Genomic DNA, 27974 nt, shown 5'->3' with positions numbered 1-27974 from the left:
TCTTTACTGTAGGAATGTTAGGGCAAGTAGTCTCTGTGGGTTGTAGCCACTACAGTGTGACATGCATCTCACATGCATGAACAAGTGTAACATTTCATCCAGGCCAAAGCAATGGTGGAGATACATTATAAATGGTTAGTAGGACTAATGGGTTTACACATAGGATGACTTTGGCCCAGTATTTCTTAGGAATCTGTTGAGTTAACTTGTGGTCCATCTTGTCCCGGTTGCCTTAAATAAATAAAGTATTTTTAGCCCAGGAGATGTAAGAGATGTTCCTGAGAATGTCTCTTTTACTACTTTCACAGACTGCCGGTTGTCTGCGTTCTTAAGACCACATGTGGTCTTAATGTGTCTCCCTTCACAGAATAGTACAATGGATTGGATTTAGGCTAACTAGGAGAACTGGGTTCTATTGTCCGTTCGGCTAATGACCTGCTTGGTGACATTGGTCAAGTTCACTTCACTTCTCCATGCCTCATTTTTCCCCCATGAATGATGATATTTATCCTCTGTTGTAAAGCACTTTGACAGCTACCATTGAAATATATTACATAAGTGCTAGATATTTCTGCCATATAGTCATCTAAGTGCGTAGAAACAAGGCCTAGGCTGTGAAGAAGTGCCATAAGAGAATCAGCCAAGGAGATGAAATGCCAGCTTTGTTTGTCTATTCCATCTCAAAGCAACCTACTTCTGCTTTATCTATGACATTGAGAGAGAAAGTGGGTGAGGTAATATCTTTTACTGGTGCAATTTCTGTTGATGGGAGACACAAGCTTTCACAGAGCTCTTCTTCAGATCTAGGATAAAACAGAAGCATTATATGATCTACCTATATTAGATATGAAGTGCAATGAGCCAATCATAAAGAGCTATCAGAAAATAAGGAAATTTGTATCTTGAGGTAAACAAGGAAAGCTCATATTTTATTTTAAAGGTTTTATTGGTTTCATTTTTCAGAGTAGCAGCCATGGCACCTTCGAGACGAGACTAACCAATTTATCTGAGCATAAGCTTTCGTGAGCTACAGCTCACTTCATTGGATGCATTCAGTGGAAAATACAGTGAGGAGATTTATATACACACAGAACATGAAAAAATGGGTGTTATCATACACACTGTAAGGAGAGTGATCACTTAAGATGAGCTATTACCAGCAGGAGAGTGGGGGGGCTGGGGGGAGGGTGGGGAAAGAAAACTTTTTGTAGTGATAATCAAGGTGGGCCATTTCCAGCAGTTAACAAGAATGTCTGAGGAACAGTGGGGGGGGAATAAACATGGGGAAATAGTTTTTATTCCCCCCCCCCGTTCCTCAGACTATTTCCCCATGTTTATTTCCCCCTGCCCCCCCCCCCCACTGTTCCTCAGACATTCTTGTTAACTGCTGGAAATGGCCCACCTTGATTATCACTACAAAAAGTTTTCTTTCCGCACCCCTCCCCAGCCCCCCCACTCTCCTGCTGGTAATAGCTCATCTTAAGTGATCACTCTCCTTACAGTGTGTATAACAACACCCATTTTTTCATGTTCTGTGTGTATATAAATCTCCTCACTGTATTTTCCATTGAATGCATCCGATGAAGTGAACTGTTGCTCACGAAAGCTTATGCTCAGATAAATTGGTTAGTCTCTAAGGTGCCACAAGTACTCCTTTTCTTATTGGTTTCATTGTCACTGTACTCAGCAGAAACTGGGAGGCACTGTTTTTTAATGGTTACTACACATATGTAGTAGTCAGCACTTCTTGGTTCTGGTCCCCTCTCTTCCACTTCTCTGCTGTGTAATTTTAGCCTCAGTATACACATCCAGGTATTATAGCACTTACCTACCTATTATACATAAGCCTCGCAATAGTATACTTAACTACATTAATTAATGGTAGTAAAATGTTTTGAGAATCATGAATGAAAGGCAGTATACAAATGCAAAGTATTATTCTACTGCTGGGGGTAACGTTAGGTGTTCTGCATGAATCAGATCTCTCTGCAGTCTGAGAATTTAGTATTATGTGTAGAAATAAAGTAAAAATATTTAATTACTGTACAAAGCACTGGATTTTTTGGATAATGAGTCTGCAAACCAGTGTAATTTGTCGTTTCTGGATAGGTCATTGTCGGGTATATAACCAAGACCTGTGATTTATACAAGGCTCTGCTGCCTCAGCTAGAAATTCCACATCTGTTAACTTGAAGGCAGTAGTATATTAATAAACCTCTCTGTGATCCATCCACTAGAGAGCCATACTGTGTAAATGACTTACACCAGTATGTAATATTTTTTGCAATATTGAGTTTAAGATTAGAATGCTTGGATTTTCTAAGTACAAGAAGGAAAGTCTAGTATAGTAAGGTCCAGCAAAGGCTAATGCATATTGCAGCTTTATGAAAATATTTTTGGAAAAGTCAAGGATTAATTGTTTGCATTATGACAGGTTTCAGAGTAACAGCCGTGTTAGTCTGTATTCGCAAAAAGAAAAGGAGTACTTGTGGCACCTTAGAGACTAACCAATTTATTTGAGCATGAGCTTTCGTGAGCAACAGCTCACTTCATCGGATTGGCACCTTAGAGACTAACCAATTTATTTGAGCATGAGCTTTCGTGAGCAACAGCTCACGAAAGCTCATGCTCAAATAAATTGGTTAGTCTCTAAGGTGCCACAAGTACTCCTTTTCTTGTTTGCATTGTACACTAGATGGTGCACTTGACTCACATTCAAAGTTCCAGGACAGGGTAAGAGAAAAGAAAGCCTACATTAAACTCACATGTTTTACTAAATAATCAATGGCTTAAATAATTAAAATTTGAGTGCACAAGTGAGACAAAAAGTAAAGTGACTTATTTATAAAGAAAATTGTAACATGCTGCAAACAGATCAACTCGTTTAATCTTCTGTAATGCAGAATAGAACCACTTAAAGATGACCTGCTAACAATTTTAAAAAAATAGTTTTGTGCCTTTTTTGCTCCTTTATGATGTTTAAAGAAGGCATGAAAGGGTTTCTATTTTTAATTTTTTTTGTCTGCTTGTTTTATTAGCTCAAATCTCACAATCCTAGTTTTGTGGGAGACCCCCTGGAAGGTCTCAAAATGTGCATTGTGAGCACTCTCATGTAATTTGAAGGAGTTGTTGTGCTAGCAAAGACTTCTTTCTCCAAAATGTTAAGTCATTGAAGTTAAATAGATGTTAAAAAAATCACATTTTTATTGACAAAATTCTTTCAGGCCTTCTTTACAAATACTGTATATTATAATCAAGCAAAAATGACAAGCATTTTTTCTTTGCAGGTCATCTTTCACATTTCTTCACATACCCATAGAATTCTATACATTTTTATTCCTCTGTAGCCACCTGGAATAAATTGTTTATCAACCCCAGATGGATTTTGGGTGGGGCATCAGAGGGGCATTGCAAACTGCAAGCCTCAGGCAGGCAGTTCAGTGTTCAACACAATATATAGTACAATATATATGATACAATATATAAGAACATAAGAATGGTCATACTGGATCAGATCAAAGGTCCATCCAGTCCAGTATCCTGTCTACCGACAGTGGCCAATGCCAGGTTCCCCAGAGGGAGTGAACCTAACCGGTAATGATCAAGTGATCTCTCTCCTGCCATCCATCTCCACCCTCTGACAAACAGAGGCTAGGGACACCATTCCTTACCCATCCTGGCTAATAGCCATTAATGGACTTAACCTCCATGAATTTATCCAGTTCTCTTTTAAATCCTGTTATAGTCCTAGCCTTCACAACCTCCTCAGGCAAGGAGTTCCACAGGTTGACTGTGCGCTGAGTGAAGAAGAACTTCCTTTTATTTGTTTTAAACCTGCTACCCATTAATTTCATTTGGTGGCCCCTAGTTCTTATAGTATGGGAACAAGTAAATAACTTTTCCTTATTCACTTTCTCCACACCACTCATGATTTTATATACCTCTATCGTATCCCCCCTTAGTCTCCTCTTTTCCAAGCTGAAAAGGGCTAGTCTCTTTAATCTCTCCTCATATGGGACCCATTCCAAACTCCTAATCATTTTAGTTGCCCTTTTCTGAACCTTTTCTAATGCCAGTATATATCTTTTTTGAGATGAGGGGACCACATATGTACGCAGTATTCAAGATGTGGGTGTACCATGGATTTATATAAGGGCAATAAGATATTCTCCATCTTATTCTCTATCCCTTTTTTAATGATTCCTAACATCCTGTTTGCTTTTTTGACTGCCACTGCACACTGCGTGGACGTCTTCAGAGAACTATCAGCAATGACTCCAAGATCTTTCTCCTGATTAGTTGTAGCTAAATTAGCCCCTATCATATTGTATGTATAATTGGGGTTATTTTTCCCAATGTGCATCACTTTACATTTATCCACATTAAATTTCATTTGCCATTTTGTTGCCCAATCACTTAGTTTTGTGAGATCTTTTTGAAGTTCTTCACAGTCTGCTTTGGTCTTAACTATCTTGAGCAGTTTAGTATCATCTGCAAACTTTGCCACTCGCTGTTTACCCCTTTCTCCAGATCATTTATGAATAGGTTGAATAGGATTGGTCCTAGGACTGACCCTTGGGGAACACCACTAGTTACCCCTCCCCTTTCTGAAAATTTACCATTTATTCCTACCCTTTGTTCCCTGTCTTTTAACCAGTTCTCAGTCCATGAAAGGATCTTCACTCTTATCCCATGACAACTTAATTTACATAAGAGCCTTTGGTGAGGGACCTTGTCAAAAGCTTTCTGAAAATCTAAGTACACTATGTCCCCTGAATCCCCCTTGTCCACATGTTTGTTGACTCCCTCAAAGAACTCTAATAGAATAGTAAGACATGATCTCCCTTTACAGAAACCATGTTGACTTTTGTACAACAATTTATGTTTTTCTATGTGTCTGACAATTTTATTCTTTACTGTTGTTTCAACTAATTTGCCCGGTACTGACGTTAGACTTACGAGTCTGTAATTGCCAGGATCACCCCTAGAGCCCTTCTTAAATATTGACGTTACGTTAGCTATCTTCCAGTCACTGGGTACAGTAGCTGATTTAAAGGACAGGTTACAAACCATAGTTAATAGTTCCACAATTTCACATTTGAGTTCTTTCAGAACTCTTGGGTGAATGCCATCTGGTCCCGGTGACTTGTTACTGTTAAGTTTCTCAATTAATTCCAAAACCTCCTCTAGTGTCACTTCAATCTGTGACAATTCCTCACAGATTTGTCACCTACAAAAGACGGCTCAGGTTTGGGAATCTTTCTAACATCCTCAGCCGTGAAGACTGAAGCAAAGAATTCATTTAGTTTCTCCACGATGACTTTATCGTCTTTAAGTGTTCAATATAGTGTTCAGTGTAAAGAGTTCTGCAGAGGAGACAGGAGACTGCTCCCAGCTTGCACCCCTGAGGCAGGAAGTCTCAGAATTTTGTTTATTAACAGAGTGATTAATAGGTGATTTAAGATAAGAAAGGGCTGTTAGGATGTTTCCTAAAGGTAAATGATCTGTTCCAAGGTTCGTGAACTACAAAAAGTAAGTAGCCTAAATGATAGAAAGTAATTGTAGATTTTTCTACAATTGTTTCAATTGTTGTATTCAAGAAGTAGTAACAAAGTTATTAATATCTTTCTTTGAGAAGATAACTGATTTTTTAGACAAAAGAAATGCCACAGATCTAATCAGTCTAATCAGTCAGTAAGGTATTTGATACAGTTCCACATGAGAAATTATTAGTTAAACTGGGGAAGATGGGGATTAATATGAGAACTGAAAGGTGGGAAAGTATCTGATTAAAGGGGAGACTGCAACAGGTCATACTGAAAGGTGAACTGTCAGGCTGGAGGGAGGTTACTAGTAGAGTTCCTCAGGGATCCGTCTTGGGACCAATCTTATTTAACGTTTTTATTACTGACCTTGGCACAAAAAGTGGGCATGTTTTAATAACATTTGCAGATGACACAAAGTTGGGAGTATTGCCAATATGGAGGAGGACCAGAATACCATACAAGAAGATCTGGATAACCTTGTAAACTGGAGTAATAGAAATGGGATGAAATTTAATAGTGCAAAGTCATGCATTTAGGGACTAACAACAGGAATTTTTGCTATAAGCTGGGGACTTCTCAGTTGGAAATGACAGTGGAGGAGAAAGTCGTGGGTGTATTGGTTGATCAGAGGATGACTATGAGCTATCAATGTGATGCGGCTGTGAAAAAGGCTAACGTGATCTTGGGGTGCATCAGGTGAGGTATTTCCAGTAGAGACAGGGAAGTGTTAGTACCATTATACAAGGCACTGGTGATACCTCATCTGGAGTACTGCGTGCAATTCTGGTCTCCCATGTTTAAGAAAGATGAATTCAAACTGGAACAGGTGGAGAGAAGGGCTACTAGGATGATATGAAGAATGGAAAACTTACCTTATGAGAGAAGACTCAAAGAGCTTGGCTTGTTTAGCTTAACCAAAAGCTGAGGGGAGATAGGATTGCTTTCTATAAATACATCAGATGGAAAAATACCAGGAAGGGAGAGGAGTTATTTAAGTTAAACACCAATGTGGACCCCAGAACAAATGGCTATAAACTGGCCATCAACAAGTTCAGGTTTGAAATTAGGTGAAGGTTTCAAACCATCAGAGGAGTAAAGTTCTGGAGCAGCCTCCCAAGAGGAGCACAGGGGGCAAAAAACCTAACTGGCTTCAAGACTGAGCTTTATAAGTTTATGGAGGGGATGGTATGACAGGACTGCCTACAATAGCGTGTGGCCCATCGCCAACTGCTAGAGACAGGACAGTAGATAGCGAGGGCTCTGAGTTACTACAGAGAATTCTTTCCCAGGTATCTTCCTGGTGGGTCTTGCCCACTTGCTCAGGGTCTAACTCAGGGATCTCAAACTCAAATCACCACAAGGGCCATATGAGAACTAGTACATTGGCCCGAGGGCCGCATCACTGAAACCTTTTCATACAACGATATAAAAGTATACTCAAAAATGAAAAAAATGAAGTGTAATATAGTATGCTATTAAAAGTCAGTGTATTAACTTTTTTAAAACTTTAATGTGAAGAGGGGTTTTAATAAAATATAAACACTCAGGAATGCACCTCACGCATTTAGTTTTAGATTTACTTTTAGAATTACTTTGGTTAAAGTCATCCGTCCCACCCCCAGTATTGCCCCCACTCCACCCCTTCCATGAGGCCCTGCTCCTGCCCCGCCTCTTCCCACCCCATCTCTGCTCCCATTCCAATCCCTTCCCCAAAGACCCCGCCCCAACCCTGCCCGCTCCCTGCCCCTATTCCAACCCCTTCCCCAAATCCCTGGCCTGGTCCCACCTCTTCTCCACTTCCTCCCCTGAGCACGCCATGTCCCAGCTCCTCCCCCCTCCCTCCTGGAAAGTCCTAAGTGCCGCCAAACAGCTGTTTGGCGGCAGGAAGTGCTGGGAGGTAGGCAGAGGAGCGGGGACACAGAGCGCTCAGGGACGGGGGGGCCAGGGGTAAGGGCAGCTTGGCTGCCGGTGGACGCAGCGCCTATGGCGGGCCGCAGGAAATAACTCATGTTTGAGACCCCTGGTCTAACTGATCACCATATTTGGGGTTGGGAAGGAATTTCTCCCCTGGTCAGATTGGCACAGACTCTGGGTGGGTTTTTTTTTATTTCCTCTGCAGCATGGGTCCACTTGCAGATTTAAACTAGTGTAAATGATGAATTCTCTGAAACTTGAAGTCTTTAAACCATGATTTGAGGACTTCAGTAACTCAGCAAGAAGTTAGGGGTCTATTATAGGAGTGGGTGGGTGAGGTTCTGTGGCCTGAAAGCTGCAGGAGGTCAGACTAGATGATCATGATGGTCACTTCTGACTTCACTAAGAGTATCTGAGTAAGAATACGCTTTATACAATTTTGAACCTAACCAGTGTCACTTAAGTGACTTGCCACAAGATGTCAGACCATGTTAGTATTAGAGCTGTATGGGTCTAATATTTAATTTTCTTTCTTGTTATAGGAATTAGATACAATACTCCTGTCAGATAACTTAGAAATTATCTGCAAAAAAAAACACCCTAGAATTTTCAGTTGCTTAAGTAGCCCCTGGAATCACGGTTAAAGTTGCTCCCCTCCCCTCCCCCCCCCCCAAAAAAATCTGAAACGGTGCTCCTGTGGGCAGGCATGGAGTTTGCCCCCACACGCACAGCCCTGTTGGCCTCACTGGAGCCACCCCCCAACATAGAAGTCAAAATACACCTATGTTATTAACTATTGTATTTTGATTCCAGTAGTAGGGGTTACCATCCAAATAGGTATAACACCACTAACCTATATTACATGCTTGTTGCAAGGCTCAAATCATGATCATAAAGTGCTTTTATATCCTTCTATGAAAGGAACCACGGGCTGTGGGTATTGAAGCCCAGGGGAGGCTAAGCCTCCTCTAACCCAGGCCATGGCCCTGCCTATGCTCTGCCCTGAGGCGCCGCCCTCACTCCCACTCACCCTTGAAGCCAGTGAGAGCTCAGCTCCAGCCAGTGGCCTGGAGCTCAGGCCAGAAGCCCAGGGAGGTTTAGGCTGGCTTGGGCCAGCGGCCCAGTGCTCAGGCAGGCTAGCAGGGGGGGAAGAAGAGGCCTTAGGGCTAGCCTCCCCAAAGGGAAACTGTATGTTTCATGAAAGGAACTGTATGTAAGTGCAAAGGATCATAACAATTTGGTCTTTGTTGTAACCAGTGTAAATTATTGTTAATAATGGTTGGTAAGAATAAGTTATTCAGGCATACTTAAATTTTCAATAATAGGTTGGTGTTCAATTTATTTTAGGACTGTCAAATGATTAAAAAATTAATCATGATTAAGACTACATTTTAGTTACGGGTATTTTTAGTAAAAGTCACAGACAGGTCACAGGCATTAAACAAAAATTCACAGCCCGTGACATGTCCATGACTTGTACTATATACACCCCTAACTAAAGCTTGGTCCGGGACCCCCATGGGTGCTCCGGGTGTGTGTGTATGTGTGGTCTGGGACCCCCATGGGTGCTGGGGGGAGGGCGGGCAGTGGCACGCAACTCAGGACCCCTGCTGGTGCTGGGCGGGAGTGGGCGGCACGCAGCCCAGGACCCCACTGGTGCTGGGGAACAGGGGGGAGAAGGGTTGCAGGGAACCACAGCAGCGGTGCCTGCGAGCACGGGCAGCATACAGAGCCCCCTGACCCCTCCACTTAGGAGCTGCAAGGACATGCCGGCTGCTTCTGCGGAGCCCTCCCTGCCCGGAGGTAAGTGCCACACTGCACCTCAACTGCCTGCCCCAGCCCTGAGCTCCCTCCCACATCCAAACTGCCCCAGCAGTGGCTGATGCTGCTGATCCAGGGGCTGCCTGCTCTGCTCTGGTAGACCCAGAGCCAGCTGCACTGGCCACTGCAGAACTCACAGAATCCGTGACTTCCATGACAGACATGCAGCCTTAATCATGATTAATCGTGAGATTAAAGAGGTAGTCATGATTAACTGCAGTGTTAGTCGCACTGTTAAACAACAAAGTACCATTTAAATATATTTTTTTTTCTACATTTTTAAATATATTGATTTTAATTACTACACAAAATACATAGTGCTCACTTTATATTTGATTACAAATACATGTACTGCAAAAAACAAACAGTGGTATTTTTCAATTCACCTCATACAAATACTGTAGTGCAGTCTCTTTATTGTTAAAGTGCAACTTAAAAATGTAGATTTTTTTTTAACATAACTGCACTCAAAAACAAAGTAAAACTTTAGAGCCTATAAGTCCTACTCAGTCCTACTTCTTGTTCAGCCATTTGCCAAGACAAATGTAAACAAACTTGTTTACAGGAGATCATGCTGCCTGCTTCTTATTTACAATATTACTGTACCTGAAAGTGAGAACAGGCATTCGCATGGCACTGTTGTAGCCAGCATTGCAAGGTATTTATGTGCCAGATATGCTAAACATTCATATGCCCCTTCATGCTTCAACCACCGTTCCAGAGGACATGTTTCTGTGCTGATGATGGGTTCTGCCCAAAGCAGTGCAGATAGACACACATTCATTTTCATCAGCTGAGTCAGATGCCACCAACAGAAGGCTGGTTTTCTTTTTTGGTGGTTCGAGTTCTGAAATTTCCGCATCAGAGTGTTGCTCTTTTAAGACTTTGACACCATGTTCCACACCTCGTCCCTCAGATTTTGGAAGGCACTGCAGATTCTTAAACCCTGGGTCAAGTGCTGCTGCTATCTTTAGAAATCTCATATTGGGACCTTCTTTGGGTTTTGTCAAATTTGCAGTAAAAGTGTCCTTAAATCAAACAATATATGCTGCGTCGTCATCAGAGACTGCAATAACACAAAACATGGCAGAATGTGGGTAAAACCACAGAGCAGGAGACATACAATTCTCCTCTACAGAGTTCAGTCACAAATTTAATACATAATTTTTTTAATGAGCATCAAAAAGCAAGTAGACCATGTTCATTCAGTCTGTATCTATATGTTGATACTTTGAAAGTTAGCTAGATGGCACCAGAACATACTTTGTATGCCAGTGCATAGGGATTCCCTAGATTGTGCCTTGTTGTCACAATAAACCATTAAGGATTATTAAAATAAACTTTTGTTTTATGGGTTTGTTTTTCTGAGAGAAAACTAAGGGAGGATGTAGAGACCAGTTTTAAATACTGTATTGTGATCAGCTATACTGTGTATGTGCATCGTTGCCCTCTATTAGGTGCAATTAGAACTGCCCAACCGCAGGCTATAGACCAGGGGTCCCAGAACTTTTTATCTTGTGCTCCCTTACCACTACCTCCCACCCTCACAGAATCATAGAATATAAGGGTTGGAAGGGACCTCAGGAGGTCATCTAGTCCAACCCCCTGCTCAAAGCAGGACCAATCCCCAATTAAATCATCCCAGCCAGGGCTTTGTCAAGCCTGACCTTAAAAACTTCTAAGGAAGGAGATTCCACCACCTCACTAGGTAACACATTCCAGTGTTTCACCACCCTCCTAGTGAAAAAGTTTTTCCTAATATCCAACCTAAACCTCCCCCACTGCAACTTGAGACCATTACTCCTTGTTCTGTCATCTGCTACCACTGAGAACAGTCTAGATCCATCCTCTTTGGAACCCCCTTTCAGGTAGTTGAAAGCACCTATCAAATCCCCCCTCATTCTTCTCTTCCACAGACTAAACAATCCCAGTTCCCTCAGCCTCCCCTCATAAGTCATGTGTTCCAGTCCCCTAATAATTTTTGTTGCCCTCCGCTGGACGTTTTCCAATTTTTCCACATCCTTCTTGTAGTGTGGGGCCCAAAACTGGACACAGTACTCCAGATGAGGCCTCACCAATGTTGAATAGAGGGGAATGATCACGTCCCTCAATCTGCTGGCAATGCCCCTACTTATACATCCCAAAATGCCATTGGCCTTCTTGGCAACAAGGGCACATTGTTGACTCATATCCAGCTTCTCGTCCACTGTAACCCCTAGGTCCTTTTCTGCAGAACTGCTGCCTAGCCATTCGGTCCCTAGTCTGTAGTGGTGCATGGGATTCTTCCGTCCTAAGTGCAGGACTCTGCACTTGTCTTTGTTGAACCTCATCAGATTTCTTTTGGCCCAATCCTCTAATTTGTCTAGGGCGCTCTGTATCCTATCCCTATCCTCCGGCGTATCTACCTCTCCTCCTAGTTTAGTGTCATCTGCAAACTTGCAGGGGTGCAATCCACACCATTCTCCAGATCATTTATGAAGATATTGAACAAAACCAGCTCGAGGACCGACCCTTGGGGCACTCCACTTGATACTGGCTGCCAACTAGACATGGAGCCATTGATCACCACCCGTTGAGCCCGACAATCTAGCCAACTTTCTATCCACCATTCATCCAGCTCATACTTCTTTAACTTACTGGCAAAAATACTGTGGGAGACCGAGTCAAAAGCTTTGCTAAAGTCAAGGAACAACATGTCCTTGACTTTCCCTTCATCCACAGAGCCAGTTATCTCGTCATAGAAGGCAATTAGATTAGTCAGGCATGACTTGCCCTTGGTGAATCCATGCTGACTATTCCTGATCACTTTCCTCTCTTCTAAGTGCTTCGGAATTGATTCCTTGAGGACCTGCTTCATGATTTTTCCAGGGACTGAGGTAGGGCTGACTGGTCTGTAGTTCCCAGGATCCTCCTTCTTCCCTTTTTTAAAGATGGGCACTACATTAGCCTTTTTCCAGTCGTCCGGGACTTCCCCCGATCACCATGAGTTTTCAAAGATAACGGCCAATGGCTCTGCAATCACATCCACCAACTCCTTTAGCACTCTTGGATGCAGCGCATCCGGTCCCATGGACTTGTGCTCGTCCAGCTCATCCCCACACACACTCCCCTCGAACCACAGCTGGGAACAGGGCCACGGTCATGGCTGGGTTTGCAGCTGGGAGTGGGGCTGTGGTTAGGGCTGGGGTCCAAGACCAGAGCTGCAGCTGGGAGCCAGAACCAGGAGCACAGCTGGGGCAGAGTTAGGGCTCCCTCCACACCCCTTGTGGGGGCTGGCCTGGGCCCCACCATGTCCCCCAAACATTCCTCTGTACCCTCCCTCCCCCAGAGGGCACACCCCACAGTTTGGGGACTACTGCTTTAGACCTTAACCTTAGAACGGCTAAAAGTGTTCTCCCTCAAGTGAATGGGGCCTGTGCTTTTGGTGCAGGAGAACTTGGGTTCTCTCCTGCTGTGAAGTTCTGAATGGCCACAGTGTCCAATATAATGGCACCCATGAATTCTTGGTGGCTAAGAATTTGTTGCCCTGTATTTATTGTACAATCTGCAACCATATTTTATTTTTCCCTTTCAACTAAACCAAGTTTTGATGTGCTTTATTGATTGGCCTATGATATTTCATTGTGAATTTTATAGCAGGGGGAGGAAAGGCTCTGAGTGAATTTTTAGTGCTCAGGAAAGGTGCTGGGTTGACAGCCCTGAACCCCTCTGCTCATGCACATGACATAACTACCACCTTACAAGGAGGTGGATTAACTACACTGATGGGAGAGCTCTCTCCCATCAGCATAGGAGTGGCTTCACTTAAGTGCTTCACTTAAGTATATAGACCTGCCCCCAGTCTGTGCCTCAGACTCCCTTTTTCTGTTACATAGGTCAGAATCACTGTTCACAATCTCACAGTGGTCATGTAAAACTTGATACATTAATTTGTGCAACACTTTGAGCTCTTTGGTTCAAAGATACAGGATATAAATCAGGGCAGATTAATTGTATGGCCCCATTGAGTTCAGTAGGGGTGCACAGGTGTAAGCCTAATAGGATTTGGGCTGGAATCCTAACTCTTTTCTACAATATACTTGAATTAAATTTTCTGGTTGAGAAGAAACTTCTCTAATTATTCTAACTGGTGAATTTAATTGGTTAACGTTTATAAAGTGCTATTTAAAGTGAAAAAGTTTGTAGCACTATGCAGATAACATGCAGCACTGCATAAGTGCAGAATATTGTAATTAATTATTAGAACATCCGAAAGATCTATGGCAATTGGTTTTAACTGCCTCCAAAGAAAACATTAGAGGAGGGTTATTTTAGGAAGCGAGTTGCAGTTCTCCCTTGTAGCAGCTGCAAGAATACCCTAAGATCTCCTGAATGTTTTGTAAGGATTAAATATTTTTAAAAATCTTCAAAGCATATTTGAAGCCTGCATTAATAACAACTTCCACTATTATTTAGAATTTTAGGGCTGTTTTGAGAACTCAAATCATTTAACAAAAATACGTGAAGTCTGAGTTCATGTACAGATCAGGAAAGAAACACATGCACAAATTCTGCTTTCAGTAGCCCCATGGAAATCAGTGGGATTAAGAGAAGAATTTAGCTCCATGGGCAGATGTGGCCATGGTTGGTGTAGACATGTGTGACTCAGCTGATTTCAGCGGAGTTGGATCTGCTTACACCCAGACTGACTCTGGCTCCACAAGTCCTAACTTTGAACCCCAATCCCAAACCAGGGTAGTCAATGGTGAAATTCCTGTTCATGTCAATGGGAGCAGGATCAAGCTTTCTTATTCAAATATGTAAAAAGGGTGTAAGAGCTTCATTTCAGTGGGCCACAATATTCTCTTTACCTCTATGACTGGCATATTTGAGATCTGTGTACACACAGACACACACACACACAGAGTGAGGGAATGCTTCCCACATGGCCTCATTTCTCCCCTCCTCACTCCTGCATGTGCACCATTGGTATGTGGCTCTACTGAGGTTTGGGGACAGGCACCACTATCTTGCTCCGTCTCCAGATTCTGTGGAGGGTGCTTCCTGATGTTAGGGATCTGTCTGTAGAGCACTGTGTGTAAGGTACATCAGGCCTGGGGAAGGTCCCCACCATGGATCCTTTGCAGAATCTGCTTAACAATGATTACAGCTTGAGGCTGTGTTATTGTTCAAGTGAAGCCCTACTATGCTGCACACCCTCCCAACAGCAGGGCTCCAAAGGCAGTGGCATGTGGGAGAAGTGTTGTAGCCCACAGAATGTACATTTATAACAATGTAATTGTGTGTAATACAATAGTCCAGAAGCTCAAGGATGATGGAAGATGAAGTCAGAAAAATTCCAGCTGGAAAAAGGATTCACATTTTTAAGGCTACTTAACTACTGAGGCAGCTTCCCAAGGGAAGTGGTAAATTCTCCACCACTTGGAGTCTTTAATTGAAACTGGATGGCTTTCTGAAAGATACCCACAAGTTAGTGGGCTTGATGCAGTAATCACAGAGTGAAGTTTAATGTCCCATGTTATGTTGGTCAAGCTACATTATCATGATGGCCCCTCTAGCCTTAAGTGCATCAGTTGATTCAGCATCAATGCTGTGAGGGGGAAGATGTTGCACATCTAAAAACATTTGAAAGACCTGGAATAATTAATATGCACCAAACAACCTCATGTGAACAGTCATTTCTTTACATGTGCTGGATTGTTTATACTATAATAAATGTTTAGAAAATGCCAAGGAGACAGGACAGAGGAGATGCTGGTTTTTCTGAAAACAGAATTAATACCCCCAACGAATTTAGAATGTATTTTCTCTGCATGGATGCTACATCTGACTTCAATAAAGTGAATATTAAAAACTAAGTCTCCCTAAATAATCAAAAGAATTTGAAACAGTTTCAAACAGTAGCAAGATGCTCAATCCCAGTTCACTGAAGATTCTCAACCTGGATATTTTTATTCTGCTGAGAATGATCTGCAGTCAAACCTCCTTGGGGGAAAACCATGTCAAACGGAGATATGCAGTGTGTTTTAATCTCTTGTGTTTAGGTATCTCTGGTCGTCAATGTTGCAAGTGAGTGCGGATTTACAGATAGCCACTACAAAGCTCTACAACAATTACAGAGAGACCTTGGCCCGCATCATTTTAATGTGCTGGCATTCCCATGTAATCAATTTGGGCAGCAAGAGCCAGACAGTAACAAAGAAATTGAGAGCTTTGCCCGAAAGACTTATGGTGCCTCCTTTCCTATGTTCAGCAAAACTGCCGTCACAGGTGCTGGTGCTAATGCTGCCTTCAAATATTTAATTGGTGAGTAATATCTAGAGAAGCTATATTTAAGGAGGTAAGTCGCTGGCATTGAATTCATCTGATCTGGCAAGACTTTTATAAGGATTATTTATAGTGTTCATGATTGCAAATGCGCCTGTTATAATTATTTCACATACACATTTATTAAATAACCCTATCTAATGCCTATCCAAATAGGGATTCAGAATGTCTAGAAATACGAAGTCTGTGTACATGGGAGTGTAATACATTCCCGCTGTACCTGATCACAGGGTCATGAACGTGGGCAGTTGTGCCTGGTTTTCTCCACTTAGCAACCATTTCTCCAGAGCATTCATGTCAGGACACATCAGGCCAGATTTGATCAGATGCATTAGCAGAGCTGTAGGGTAAGAGGAGGCAAAAGGTCCTCAGTATCCATCCAAACCCCTCACTTTCACAAGCTTTGCATTCACTCACAAAACAGTGCAACCAGGTACTGATAGTGATTTTCTGGAAAAATTCCTTCCAGGTTCTTCACCAGGAATATGGAACAACCAAATTGTAAAACCCATCCAGCTATTTGTACAAGAACCAATGCATGCTAGGACAGGAGTCTTTGGGAGTTTTTGTTGGTTCCTGGCAGACAGCTAAGAAGCCTTCAGTAAATTAGGTTATTCTTATCTAAAGACTATATTTTTCTGCATAGGTTGAATGCTCCAAACACCATTCATATACTGAACTGAAATTGGAATTTTCATCCAATTTTTTAGGAAATGAGTCAAATCTAATCAAGCCCACCATCACATGACAGCACACTGAGTCTCACCTCCTCTACCCAGCAACAGTGTTCCTTCCACACTCTCCCATGGACTTACAGCACAGTTGTTTGTACTACTTTTGGCAGCTACATGCAGTCTTCCAGAGCTGACATTCCTGCAGGTGAAGCTTCCCCATGCTCTTCTTGTAGAGTTTAAGGCCAGAAGGGACCACCAGAGCATCTAGTCTGACCTCCTGTACATCACAGGCCACCAACTCCAACCAGCATCCACAAACTAAACCCAACAACTAAAATTAGACCAGACTGGTACAACTCCAGGAGACTAGACTATTATGTACCACAGGCAGAGAATAGGAGGGACCATGGTGCACCAATGCCTGAGTCCTCAGCAGTGACAAGGGCATGATTGAGATCTAGCCAGGTAATCCCGGTAAGAGACCCACACCCACACGCTGCAGAGGAAAGCAAAAAGACTCCAAGGTCACTTCACACTCTTCCAGTTCTGGTTCACCAGGTAGGATAGCTGCTGTGATGGGTTGGGTCACAGAAACTCCCTCAAGACGGTCACTAGATGTGCTGGGATACCACTGAGAACAAGCCCCCCTGCCAGAAAAGGCTTCCCTCCACTCTATTTTGCTGAGCTAGTCACACCAGTCAGCTTCAGCACAGACCAGGAGGTTGGGCCACACATCCCTGCAGTTCACAGAAACTAAGATCCACTTAGCCCCAGGGGCTTCTCAGTTAACAGGGACTTTTCCAGCGCCTAGTATTTAGTCTTTCTGGGAGCCTAAACCCCAAATAAATCCATTTTACTCTGTATAAAGCTTATACAGGGTAAACTCATAAATGGTCCACCCTCTATAACATGGATAGAGAGATATGCACAGCTGTTTTCTCCCCCAGGTATTAATCACTTACTCTGAGTTAAATAATAAACAAAAGTGAGTTTATTAAGTATAAAAAGTAGGATTTAAGTGGTTCCAAATAATAACAGACAGAACAAAGTAAGTTACCAAGCAAAATAAAACAGAACACACCAGTCTAAGCCTAATACATTGAGAAACTGAATATAGGTAAATCTCACCCTCAGAAATGTTCCAATAAGCTTCTTTCACAGACTAGACGCCTTCCTAGTTTGGGCCCAATCCTTTTCAGACCAACGTTGTAGTTTATGGCCTGGAACCAGCAATCACTCACACACCCATTTGTCCCAGTTTCTTTCAGGCATCTCTTTGGGGTGGAGAGGCCATCTCTTGAGCCAGCTGAAGAAAAAATAGAGAGGCTTCCAGGGCCTTTTATATTCTCTCGTGTGGGCGGAAACCCCTTTTGTTCTTCTGTGCAAAATCACAGCAACAAGATGGAGTTTGTAGCCATCTGGGCAAATCACATGTCCATGGATTCAGCTTTTTGCAGGCCGACGCCATTGTTTACATGTTAGTTTGAACGTTCCCAGGAAAGCTCAGATGTGGATTGGCGTCTCCCAAAGTCCATTGTCAGTTAAGTATTTCTTGATTGGGCACTGACTCAGAATAGTCCTTTCTCAAGAAGCTGACCAAATGCTTCACTGATGCTACTTAGAAACAAACACATTGAGATACAAGTACATAGCCAATATTCATAACCTCAAATACAAAAATGATACACGCATACAGACAGCATAATCATAACCAGCAAATTACAACCTTTCCATAGACACCTTACTTGACCTCCTTTGTACAAGATTTGCTGCAACTGTAGGACCTTGGTTACAGCAATGATCTATACGGTCACAGTTCATGTCAATAACGTCTCAGCTGCCACTTGCATATCGCATGCAGATTGCAAATCTCATCCTTCCCCAATGCTCCACATGTAGCATGAGGCTGTGAGAGTGGGACAGTCACCACTGCAACGTGAAAGGACAGTCACCAGCATAAGCCTGGCAGTGCAGTGTGACAGGAAACACTCACCTCTCATTAGTGCCTCCTGTCGGTTGTGTGCAAACCTGCACTTTCTCTCTCTGCTCCCACCACCGCTTTTCAGCAGTCAACCTCATCAGGTGGGTCTTCACTAGTCCAGCTCTGTGGCCAAGTGACATACAGTCAATGTGCATTAACAAACCCCTTCCAGGATAAGAGGTCCAAACAGGGCCTGTCCCTGTGCCCTTGTTAAAATCTTTAGCCATGTCTCTGTGCTCAGTCCTCAGCCCCTTCTAGGCTGGCTTTAAGACCATGCCTGCCCTGGTATAGAGCAGTACCTCTGGGGCTTTCTCCCTGGAGACTCTTTGCCATAACAGTTCTTATTGCCCCAGCTGGGTCACTCCTTCAAGTTCAGCTCCCTTCCAGGGGACAGGAGTAACAAAGTTCAACAAATGGTTGGCCCTCTGCGGGGTCTTCAGCCATTCTTGAGTCCTTTAAGTTCCATCCCTGGGCTTGGGCTACTAAACAAAATATGCCCCCTTCTCAGGGCCTTGGCCACGTTGCCAGTGGCAGGATCCAGGCCTGTCTACTATCTAGGTCCCAACCCAGGGACCCTACAAATGGCAGCTACATACTGCTTCGCTTCCTTCAGTACTTGCTGCTGCTATTCCCCAGGCTGCTTCCCACATAGCCCTTTCCTCTTCACCTTTACCTCAGGGCTGAAGTTCTCTACTCTTCTCCTGCCTCACCAAATGCCATTTCCACCAGAACCCATCTTTTGTGTCTCACTTGAGTTCTAGCAAGGAATACCCTTCCTTACTCCTCTGGTCCTAGTCCGGGACAGCACTGCATACAGCCCCTGCAGCTCCTTTTATCTGAGCCTGCGGTGCTCCGATTGGCTGCTTCCCTTCTCCTTCTCTGGGGCAGAGCATGGAAGGACCATGAGGTCTCCAGCGGGGGCCTCAAAGGGCCTGGTACACCTTGTCACATGCACCTTGGCAATCTGTCTGATTCCACATGGGGGTTTGGCCCAGAAGTGGCAAGAGATGTAACCTTGTCCCAGATGAAGCATGTATAGCTCTGGACCTGCACATTCTGTGCTCCTATCTTATGACCTCATATTTATGGGCAGAAACTCCTGCCCTTATTCTAAAATGCATTCCTGAACTTTTTCATTTCATAAAATAGAATCATAGAGGTTAGAGCTATGGGAAAACCTGTTAGGTCATTCAGAGAATAACCCAATCTCTAACTAATGAGGGTTAAGAAGAAACTTCTCCTCGGGGTAGGTTATTCCGTTATTTCCTTCTGCAGAGTTTCTTGAAACATTCCTCTGAAGCATCTGGTAATGGCTACTATGGGAGATAGCCTACTGGACTAGATGAGCCATTAGTCTGCTCTAATATGGCTGTTCCTAAGTCCATCTCCCTGCCAGTGCATGATTATTCCAAATGGTATATTTTCTGGTTTCAGAGTAGCAGCCGTGTTAGTCTGTATTCGCAAAAAGGGGTACTTGTGGCACCTTAGAGACTAACAAATTTATTTGAGCATAAGCTTTTCTGAGCTACAGCTCAGCTCACGAAAGCTTATGCTCAAATAAATTTGTTAGTCTCTAAGGTGCCACAAGTATTCCTTATATTTTCTGGTGCTTTCTCCTGTCTATATGTCTTATGGATTGGGCTTCTACTAGTTCCCATGGTAGACTATTCCACAGTCTAATATATCTCCCTGTCAGGAAATCCTTCCTGATAATCAACCTAACGTTTTCCCCTTGATGTTATGTACTTTCTTTCCTTAAGGCGCTGATTAACACATCATCATACTAAAATGTCAGGAACTGGTTCGTGTGGTTTTCTCTTCTGTTTGTATTTTTTTTTTCCTTCACAGAATCCACAGGAGAAGAACCAACCTGGAACTTCTGGAAGTACCTGATAGCCCCTAATGGGAAAGTAGTAAAGGCTTGGGACTCAACTGTCACTATTGAAGAAATAAAGCCTTACATCACGGAGCTTGTGAGGAAAATCATCCTGAAGCAGAAAGATGAACTGTGACTTTCAAAATTCCCATCACATCTATTATACCTGGATTGATAATTAGGACTGTAATTTAACTGTTTGCATTCCAAAAGAGAAAATAGAGGGACAGGAAATCATTATGACTAATTTCCCCATCATCCTAAGAATACAGGAAACAATAACTGAATGTGGTAAAAGGTGATTTAACTTAGGTTTGTGCTATCATTACAAAGTTACTGAATTTAATATGTGCCTTCTGAGAAAAAAATTATCAGCCATTTGTTCATTTTACTAACTCAAATAATGAATTGTTGATGGTATTATGAAGAGCCAATTAGGATCTTTTTGGCAGCCAGGCTCAGTTCAGCTAGAATTTCCTTAGAGAGACCTTACTAGCAACTGCAATTGATTTGTCATGATTTTGACCATGAATTGCATTTAAAAATGCAACCCAAAGTAGAAGAGTGCACTCGGCGTAGTATGGACACAGTTATAAGGGGCAGGCAAAAATAGGTTTCCTCAAAGCAGACACACTTATAATGATATGTGTCTGCTTAGTTATAAAGGACAGACACTTCACTTTCTTTATTTGTGTCATGGGTAACTGGGGGAGAAGGGCATGGGGAGGCCTCATCTATAGAACCGAAATAAAAGACAACATTTCCTACAAAAAGATTCTCCATAAGTTGTGTGAACTGTCTTTAAATTCTTTGTTTAAAAAAGGGTTACTGAGTGACATTAGAAAAATCTGTATAATTAATTTGAACATCTATAGGGCCAGATTCTCCTCTGGCTAAATCAATTTAGCACCATTAAAATCAACGAGCTAAGATGATTTATCCCAGCTGAGAATCTACCCCTATTGTTAGGTTTCTTTTTTCAAAAAGTTTTTGTATGGTGCTTCATGTTTTGGGAGAAAGAACAGTACTGATTCTGAGTCAGAGTTAAGGTGGTTTTGAAATCTGCTGGCACCATATGAATAATGTGTTTATTTTGTGGGCAATGTAAGATTAATGATGTCCTTGTTTATTCAGTTTTAAGTGCTTCATTTTGATAAATGATGTGATAGCCAAGTCCTCTGATATCACCCAGAAACTTTAATTATTTTTAAAATGTAGCCAAATGTAAGACAGCATTTTTAAATTTTTAAATAAATGGGATTGGACAGATTATTAAATTAAAGGAATTAGTGGTGCTGTCCAAGTTTAATGGCTTCTGCAAAGCCCTGCCTCATTCAAAGCACATCTGACAAAAGCACACACATTTACCGTGGGGCTGCTCTAGTGTTTGATCTGCTGCCCTAGGTCCCCTGTGGAACCTGGGAAGCAGAGAATAGCCTTATAAATATAGAAACGTGTTCCCAAGGTACCTGGTTGCACACATTAAATAAATAAATAAATGTTCCCAGTACTCTTTGCAGGTGGTGGTGGTTTTGTGTTTGTGGGGAGGCGGGGGAGCATAGGAGTGGATTAGAGCAGGCCTGGCATCGTCTGTACCAGCTGGTGAGACTCTTTATGTAGGGTATATTCTCAGGGGATTGTTTCTGCCAAAGCAGCAAAAAGGGGCCTTAGTATAACAGAGAATTATATACCAGTACAGTATAAGGGGGCTACAGCATAATAAAAAAAATGAGACTACTCAGTTCCTCAATCAGGAAAATGGACCTGTACCACATTTCACCCTAGACCAAAGGGTGGATCATGCAGGAAGGAGAATCATTAAACCAGATCCTGACCTTTCCTTTAACTCTGGAAAGTAGCCTTGGCCAATTCAGAGCTCCATGGTGAAAATATTCTTAGTCACTGTGATATTTTTTTTCCTCAGTTTCACTGACAGAATCATGACAAGTGAACAACTAATGGAAATTTCTTATGCATTTTACTGTTTTTGCTTTTGAAAACTGCCTCTTGTCTCAACCAATGTTAAAATCTATGTTCAGTTTATAATTCAAATCTTGTGGTGTAATGTGATTGCATTGGGAAGATCTAAGGATAGAGAGAAACATTAGAAAATGCAAAATTTTCAAACTGGTGACACTTTAAAATGTTTTAATCTCAAAAGATACTTACTCAGTTTAATCAAAATGTTCAAAAAACGTTCCAGTTGCCAGTGAGCCTTAACCCTAATTATTTGAAAGCATAAAGATTTCTATCTTTCTTGGGGGATAGGGAGGTGGGCAATAGGGAGAGGAAGTGGTTCTTACAAGGAAGATTAAATCCGCCTTAAAATTGGACTGTGATTGGAACCTTAAAAATGGCAATATTCTCCCCTCGCTAATATAAAACTTCATAGACCTATTCAGCTGAGATAAAAGCTCTGTTACTTTAGCTCCAAAAGTATGAGGCTACTACCACTTAAGCTAAAACAAAGATCTCTGTTAGCTGTCACCTACAGAAACACTCATAGGGTATCTTTTTTAGCATAGCCAACCAGTGGAGGGTAACATGTTCTTGCACACATGGTGTCTACACTACACCTTTAACTGAGGCTCTTACTTAGGTTTTAGCCTTACCCCTCCCTGCCATCCATACAGAAAAACTTCTGACCTGGGTTTGGAGGTGCTTTAAGCCTAGGTTAGCTTACTCAGGTGTCGGGGGTTAGAGCTGAGGTTGGAGCCTGCCTATTTTGCAATGAGGACATCGGCAAAATCATTTAAATGCTGATAGTCCTCCATGCCTTCCCATAATTTCCCTCCAAAAGAATAGACAAGTTCTCCCACAGTGGACAGGGAAAGAATCCTAGAGCATCTCAGCACAAAGAACCCAGGGGTACGCAATGCCTGTCAATTGTGGGATAACTTTTCTACCCTTTGAGGGGAACTGTGGGAAGGCACTGGAGGACTATCAGCACTAGATAGTAAAATAAGGCAATTATTTATAAAACAAGCTCTAGAGGCCAGCATGCTCCTAACCCTAAGATGCTTTAAAAAAGTATAATATTGCCCAGTTCTAATATTGTTGACACAGTAAAGCTGGTTTGTGCTGCATAGTGTTTTTAAAATGGTAAAACAATAAACTTTTTTAGCATTTTGCATACAGTGTAAACACTTTCCAAATGGCTGTTGCAATCATACACATTCATAATTATGCCGGTGTACTCCAGTAGAATAAAGAGGTGTGTGTGTGTACCATGATGCCTCCTGTCTTGCAACAGGGTGAGGAGCAGATGAATGGATGGAGAGGAAAGGAGAGATGCTAAAGCAATTGATGGTTCCTGGACCTGCACAGCTGCTGCTAGGGTCATGGATGCCTATCAGGAGCAGTCCAAGAGGGTAGAAGCTGGAACTGCCTTGAGACTTGCAGAAAGGCCAGGGGAACTGGAACCTGAACTGTGTTTTCTACTGCATCAAGCAAGCTGACATCATCTGAGAAAATCTGAGTTTTTAAAATAAATAAATAAATAAATAAAATAAAGGGGCAGGGGAATAAAAGGAAAAAAGTGTGTGTGTGTGTGAGAGAGAGAGAGAGAGAGAGAAGACAAATAAAGGAGATGGAGGGGCAGATCACAGCCCCAAGGCAGAAGGGCAAAGAATCTCTGAGCCAGCTGCAGTTGGAAATTGTGGAAATTTCCAGAATCAGGCAATATTGACACTAATTAACATGTTCAGTCCTACAAACCGATGTTAGACTAAAATGAAGGGCGTAACTTACACCTATGCGAGCAAGGAAAACCAGTGCTAGTGGGTGTGTCACATAGATACATGGGCATGCAGGAAGAAGAGAGCAGCAAACCCCCAGGTCTTTTCTATTATTCAGTCTATTTGCTAAATGAGTCGTAGCAGTGACTTCATCACACCTCTCAAGTGAAGGAGAGTCTGGCGTGTCTGTTATGTGGCAGGGAGATCACCAAGGAGAATCCAGGGTAATGGAAGAAAAGTGATTAATGATTCAGTATGTGGCTCTCTTCCCTCTACATAAATACGGAAACAGTGTCCCAGCACGGTAGTGGCAGGCATTATGCTGCTGGAAATACTGCCCTTTGGATAAGGTATATAACTGAGGCTCTGACCAGCACAGAGCACTCTTCATAATAATAGGAGCATTAGCCCCAGTGTCCTAGCCAAAGTTCAAGTGTGGTAATTAATACAGTCTGGTTCCTTAAATTCCTCTTCACTTTCTGTCCTAAACTGGTGGCTAGTGATGCTGCACAGTGTTAAACAGCTGATGCAGTCCACCTCACCAGTGGCAACAGTTTAGTGGTGGATGAAATGAATACTATGTAAGCTAGTACACTTAAACCCTGATCCAGTAAAGGACTTGAGCACATGAATGCTTACATTTAAGTTAACAGAAATAGTCATGTGCTGAGAGTTAAGCATATAACATGTTTAAATCCTTTGTTGGGCTGAAGTCATAGTTGGTAGAGCAAGTTTAGGTCTTTCAGGATGAAAGGTGCTAGATAAATGTAAATCATAATTTTTTTATTAGGAGAGAAATCTGTCCTCTAATCATTTGATATGATCTTGTCACTAGATAGACAAACCATAGATAACAAGCCAAATTGCACTGGATTGTATTTGTTCTCTGAGGATTCAACAAGTGTGTAGATATCAGAAATTATTCCTTTGGCTTATGAATTCTAACACAGTTCAAGTCTGACAGGGATCTTCCCCAGGGCACCTTCTGGAAACTACGTAGAACCATTGAATGTGCCATGCTTAAATCTTATCTGCATTGCAACTTGCCTGTATTACAGAAAGATTTGGTATGTGTTAACAAACATACATTTTTGTGAATGGATAGCAATTGTCTAGGGCTTTAAGATTTATAGCATGCAGATCTGACAGATGTAGACTATCCCTGTAAGAAATACGTTACATTGGTTTAACGTCTAAGATAAGTGACGAGATACATAACTGCACGTTATTATATGTCCCTGTATGGTATGACAGAGGAAGAAGAAATCACTTCAGAGCCTGGTCTCACAGCCATTATTCAGACAAAATACCTGTTGACTTTAAGAGTTTTGCCTGAGTAGACATTGCAGAATCAGACCCACATAATACAAAAAATTTGTTTGCAAAATGGGACTCATAACCTGAAATATTTACAATGAAACAGGGGTTTAAACATGTATTTTTGTTTTGGTTTTTGGTAAGTGACAAGCTTTATGGGTCTGGTTCATCCCTGTGTTATTCCAGTTTTATGCTGGGATCATTCCATTTTCATAAATGGAATCACACTGGTTTAATGCTGGAATAACGCAAAGGTGAGTAAGGCCTAATGTGACTTTGTTGGATGGTACCTAATGCACCATTTACAACACATTAGCACATTGCTCAACAACAGGCTGAATGTGGTCCAAATTACTGAATACAGACATCCATTTGTTCAAATGGACTGAGTTTTATAGTAAACTACAGTCAACTCTTGGATCAGCCAAGAGTACTTGTTATGTTGGTCAAGCTACATTATCATGATGGCCCCTCTAGCCTTAAGTGCATCAGTTGATCCAGCATCAATGCTGTGAGAGGGAAGATGTCACTTCATTGGATGCATTCAGTGGAAAATACAGTGGGGAGATGAATCTGATGAAGTGAGCTGTAGCTCATGAAAGCTTATGCTCAAATAAATTTGTTAGTCTCTAAGGTGCCACTAGTACTCCTTTTCTTTTTGCGAATACAGACTAACATAGCTGCTACTCTGAAACTTGTTAATAAGTGTAGAGGCTATAGCTTGCATTGTTTGCTTTTCTTTTACTTGTAAACTTATGTTTCCAAACCCTTATAGTTGCTTTTATTTGAATCCCAGTCTCAAGCTCTGTTAAATAAACTTCAATTTTGTTTTACTGTAGACATGTCTAAGCTCTTTGTAATAAGGAGAGTGGTGAACTGGGGTGGCATGCTTCTGTGGAGGTGGAAGCCACCTCACTGACGAACCTGTCACTTTCCTTAATGCAGCACCAGGTGCTAAGGTGGCTTTCAAGTGCCTGAGTCCAGTTCTTGTATTGCTCAACCTTTAGGCACCTAGGGCAGCTGAATGATTCTGGACCTTTGTTGGGGATTCATACATCTACAAACTGAGAGGCAAATCATGGCTGCAGTTCTACAGGTGCAGGAAGCCTGTAGGTTTGGGGAAGCAGGAAAGCAGAATTTGGGAGCATGCAATGGGTGTGATGCTTGGGTTATCCCGTAGGCTTTGTTCTTAAATGTTTATGTGGGAATATAATATTCACAAAAGGTGCCACTTTTTAAATGACCACTCTGGAGGTTTGAAGTCCTCTATTAATCCACAGAACAGAACCATCAGAGACAGCAGCCAGACATGCTTTCTAGACACTCCTCTGCCAACATACCTCCCTGTCCTGGAAAGAAAATGAGAACATAGTTCCATCTTCATGTCCATTCATTCCACAGCTTTTTACTGAGACTGTCAACAGGTGGGTTTAGATACTGTCATCTCTGCTGATGATTTTAGGGATGTGGATGCTGGACTGAAACCCCTACTGCCAGGGAATCTTTAAATTCTCCTCTGGATAGCTGCCAAGGACAGGCAGAAGGAACCTTGCCTGAATGCCTATTTGGAAGTTATTCCAAAGGAAATGTTTAATGCTTACGTCAATGTTTCCCAAAGTGTGGGATGTGCCCCCGAGGGATACAAAGAACTAGCTGAAGGACCCAGACAGGCTTGTTGATTGTTCTCCGGCTTTATTGTTTTTTTAAAGGAATTGTCTAGCTGTTATGGTTGCAGATTAAATTCAGTGCTGATAAATGCAAAGTAAAGAACATTTGAAAAAATAATTCCAACTATACGTACAAAATGATGGAATCTAAATTAGCTGTTAACACTCAAAAAAGAGATCTTGGAGTCATCATGGATAGTTCTCTGAAAACATCTGCTCAGTGTGCAGCGGCAGTCAAAAAGGCTAACAGAATGTTAGGAACCATTAAGAAAGGTCTAGGTAATAAAACAGAAAATATCATCATGCCACTATATACATCCAGGGGATGTTGCGAAGTCCAAAAGTATAACTGGGTTAAAAAAAAGAATTTAATAAGTGCCTGGAGGATAGGTCCATCAATGGCATGCAAACCCATGCTCTGGATATCCATAAACCTCCAACTGCCAGAAGCTGCCATGGATCGCTCAATAATTGCCCTGTTCTGTTTATTCCCTCTGATGCATCTGGCAGCAGCCACTGTCAGAAGACAGGATACTGAACTAGCTGGACCAGTATGGCCATTCTTATGATAAGTCCTTGTAACTGATGCAGTGATATACACCTGAGTTTTCTGAGAGCCTGAAACAAATGCCTCATTCACTTCAATAGGTGCTAATCCTAGGGCTTGTGTAGACTAGGATAAAATGTGTATTTTAAAAACTTTCTAGCTTACATGTTTTTAAATCCTAACATAGGTAGGGAAAGTAGCATTATAACATGTTGGTTGGTAGATATGAACTCTTGGCTCCTCCTACGGTTCGCTCAAGACAAGCCCTGAAATAACATAAACTACAGGCAGAATCATTTTGTTGAACCCTTTCACACCTTTTTTATACCACACAAAAAGGACAGGACTATTTTCTCCCTTGGAGGGTCACTTATGGGGCAGAGGACCTTAGGGCTTCAGCCAGACTCTACTGAGTCTATGGTAAAGACTCTATTAACCTCAAAGGGTTGTGGATCTGGCTCTTTATAAAGGCATCCTGAACTACAGGTGACATTCACCCATAATGATTTGGGATCTTAAAAAAAAAAAAAAAAGGAGAGGGGGATGTTTTGACACATTTTTAAAGCT

General features: G+C 42.1%; 1 protein-coding gene across 1 annotated transcript in view; it reads left to right on the top strand.

Moving 5' to 3' along the window:
- Window positions 1-23270, top strand: part of GPX7 (glutathione peroxidase 7) — a 29125-nt gene extending 5855 nt beyond the window's left edge. The window contains exons 2-3 of the mRNA XM_077824823.1: window positions 15326-15587; window positions 20112-23270. Of these exons, the coding sequence (XP_077680949.1) occupies window positions 15326-15587; window positions 20112-20275 (426 nt within the window). The 3' untranslated portion in view covers window positions 20276-23270. The remainder of the gene's footprint in view (window positions 1-15325; window positions 15588-20111) is intronic.
- Window positions 23271-27974: the final 4704 nt, after the last annotated feature.

Source organism: Eretmochelys imbricata, chromosome 8 (genome assembly GCF_965152235.1).
Source record: "Eretmochelys imbricata isolate rEreImb1 chromosome 8, rEreImb1.hap1, whole genome shotgun sequence".
NCBI lineage: Eukaryota > Metazoa > Chordata > Testudines > Cheloniidae > Eretmochelys > Eretmochelys imbricata.
This window is presented reverse-complemented; position numbering and strand designations above follow the sequence as displayed.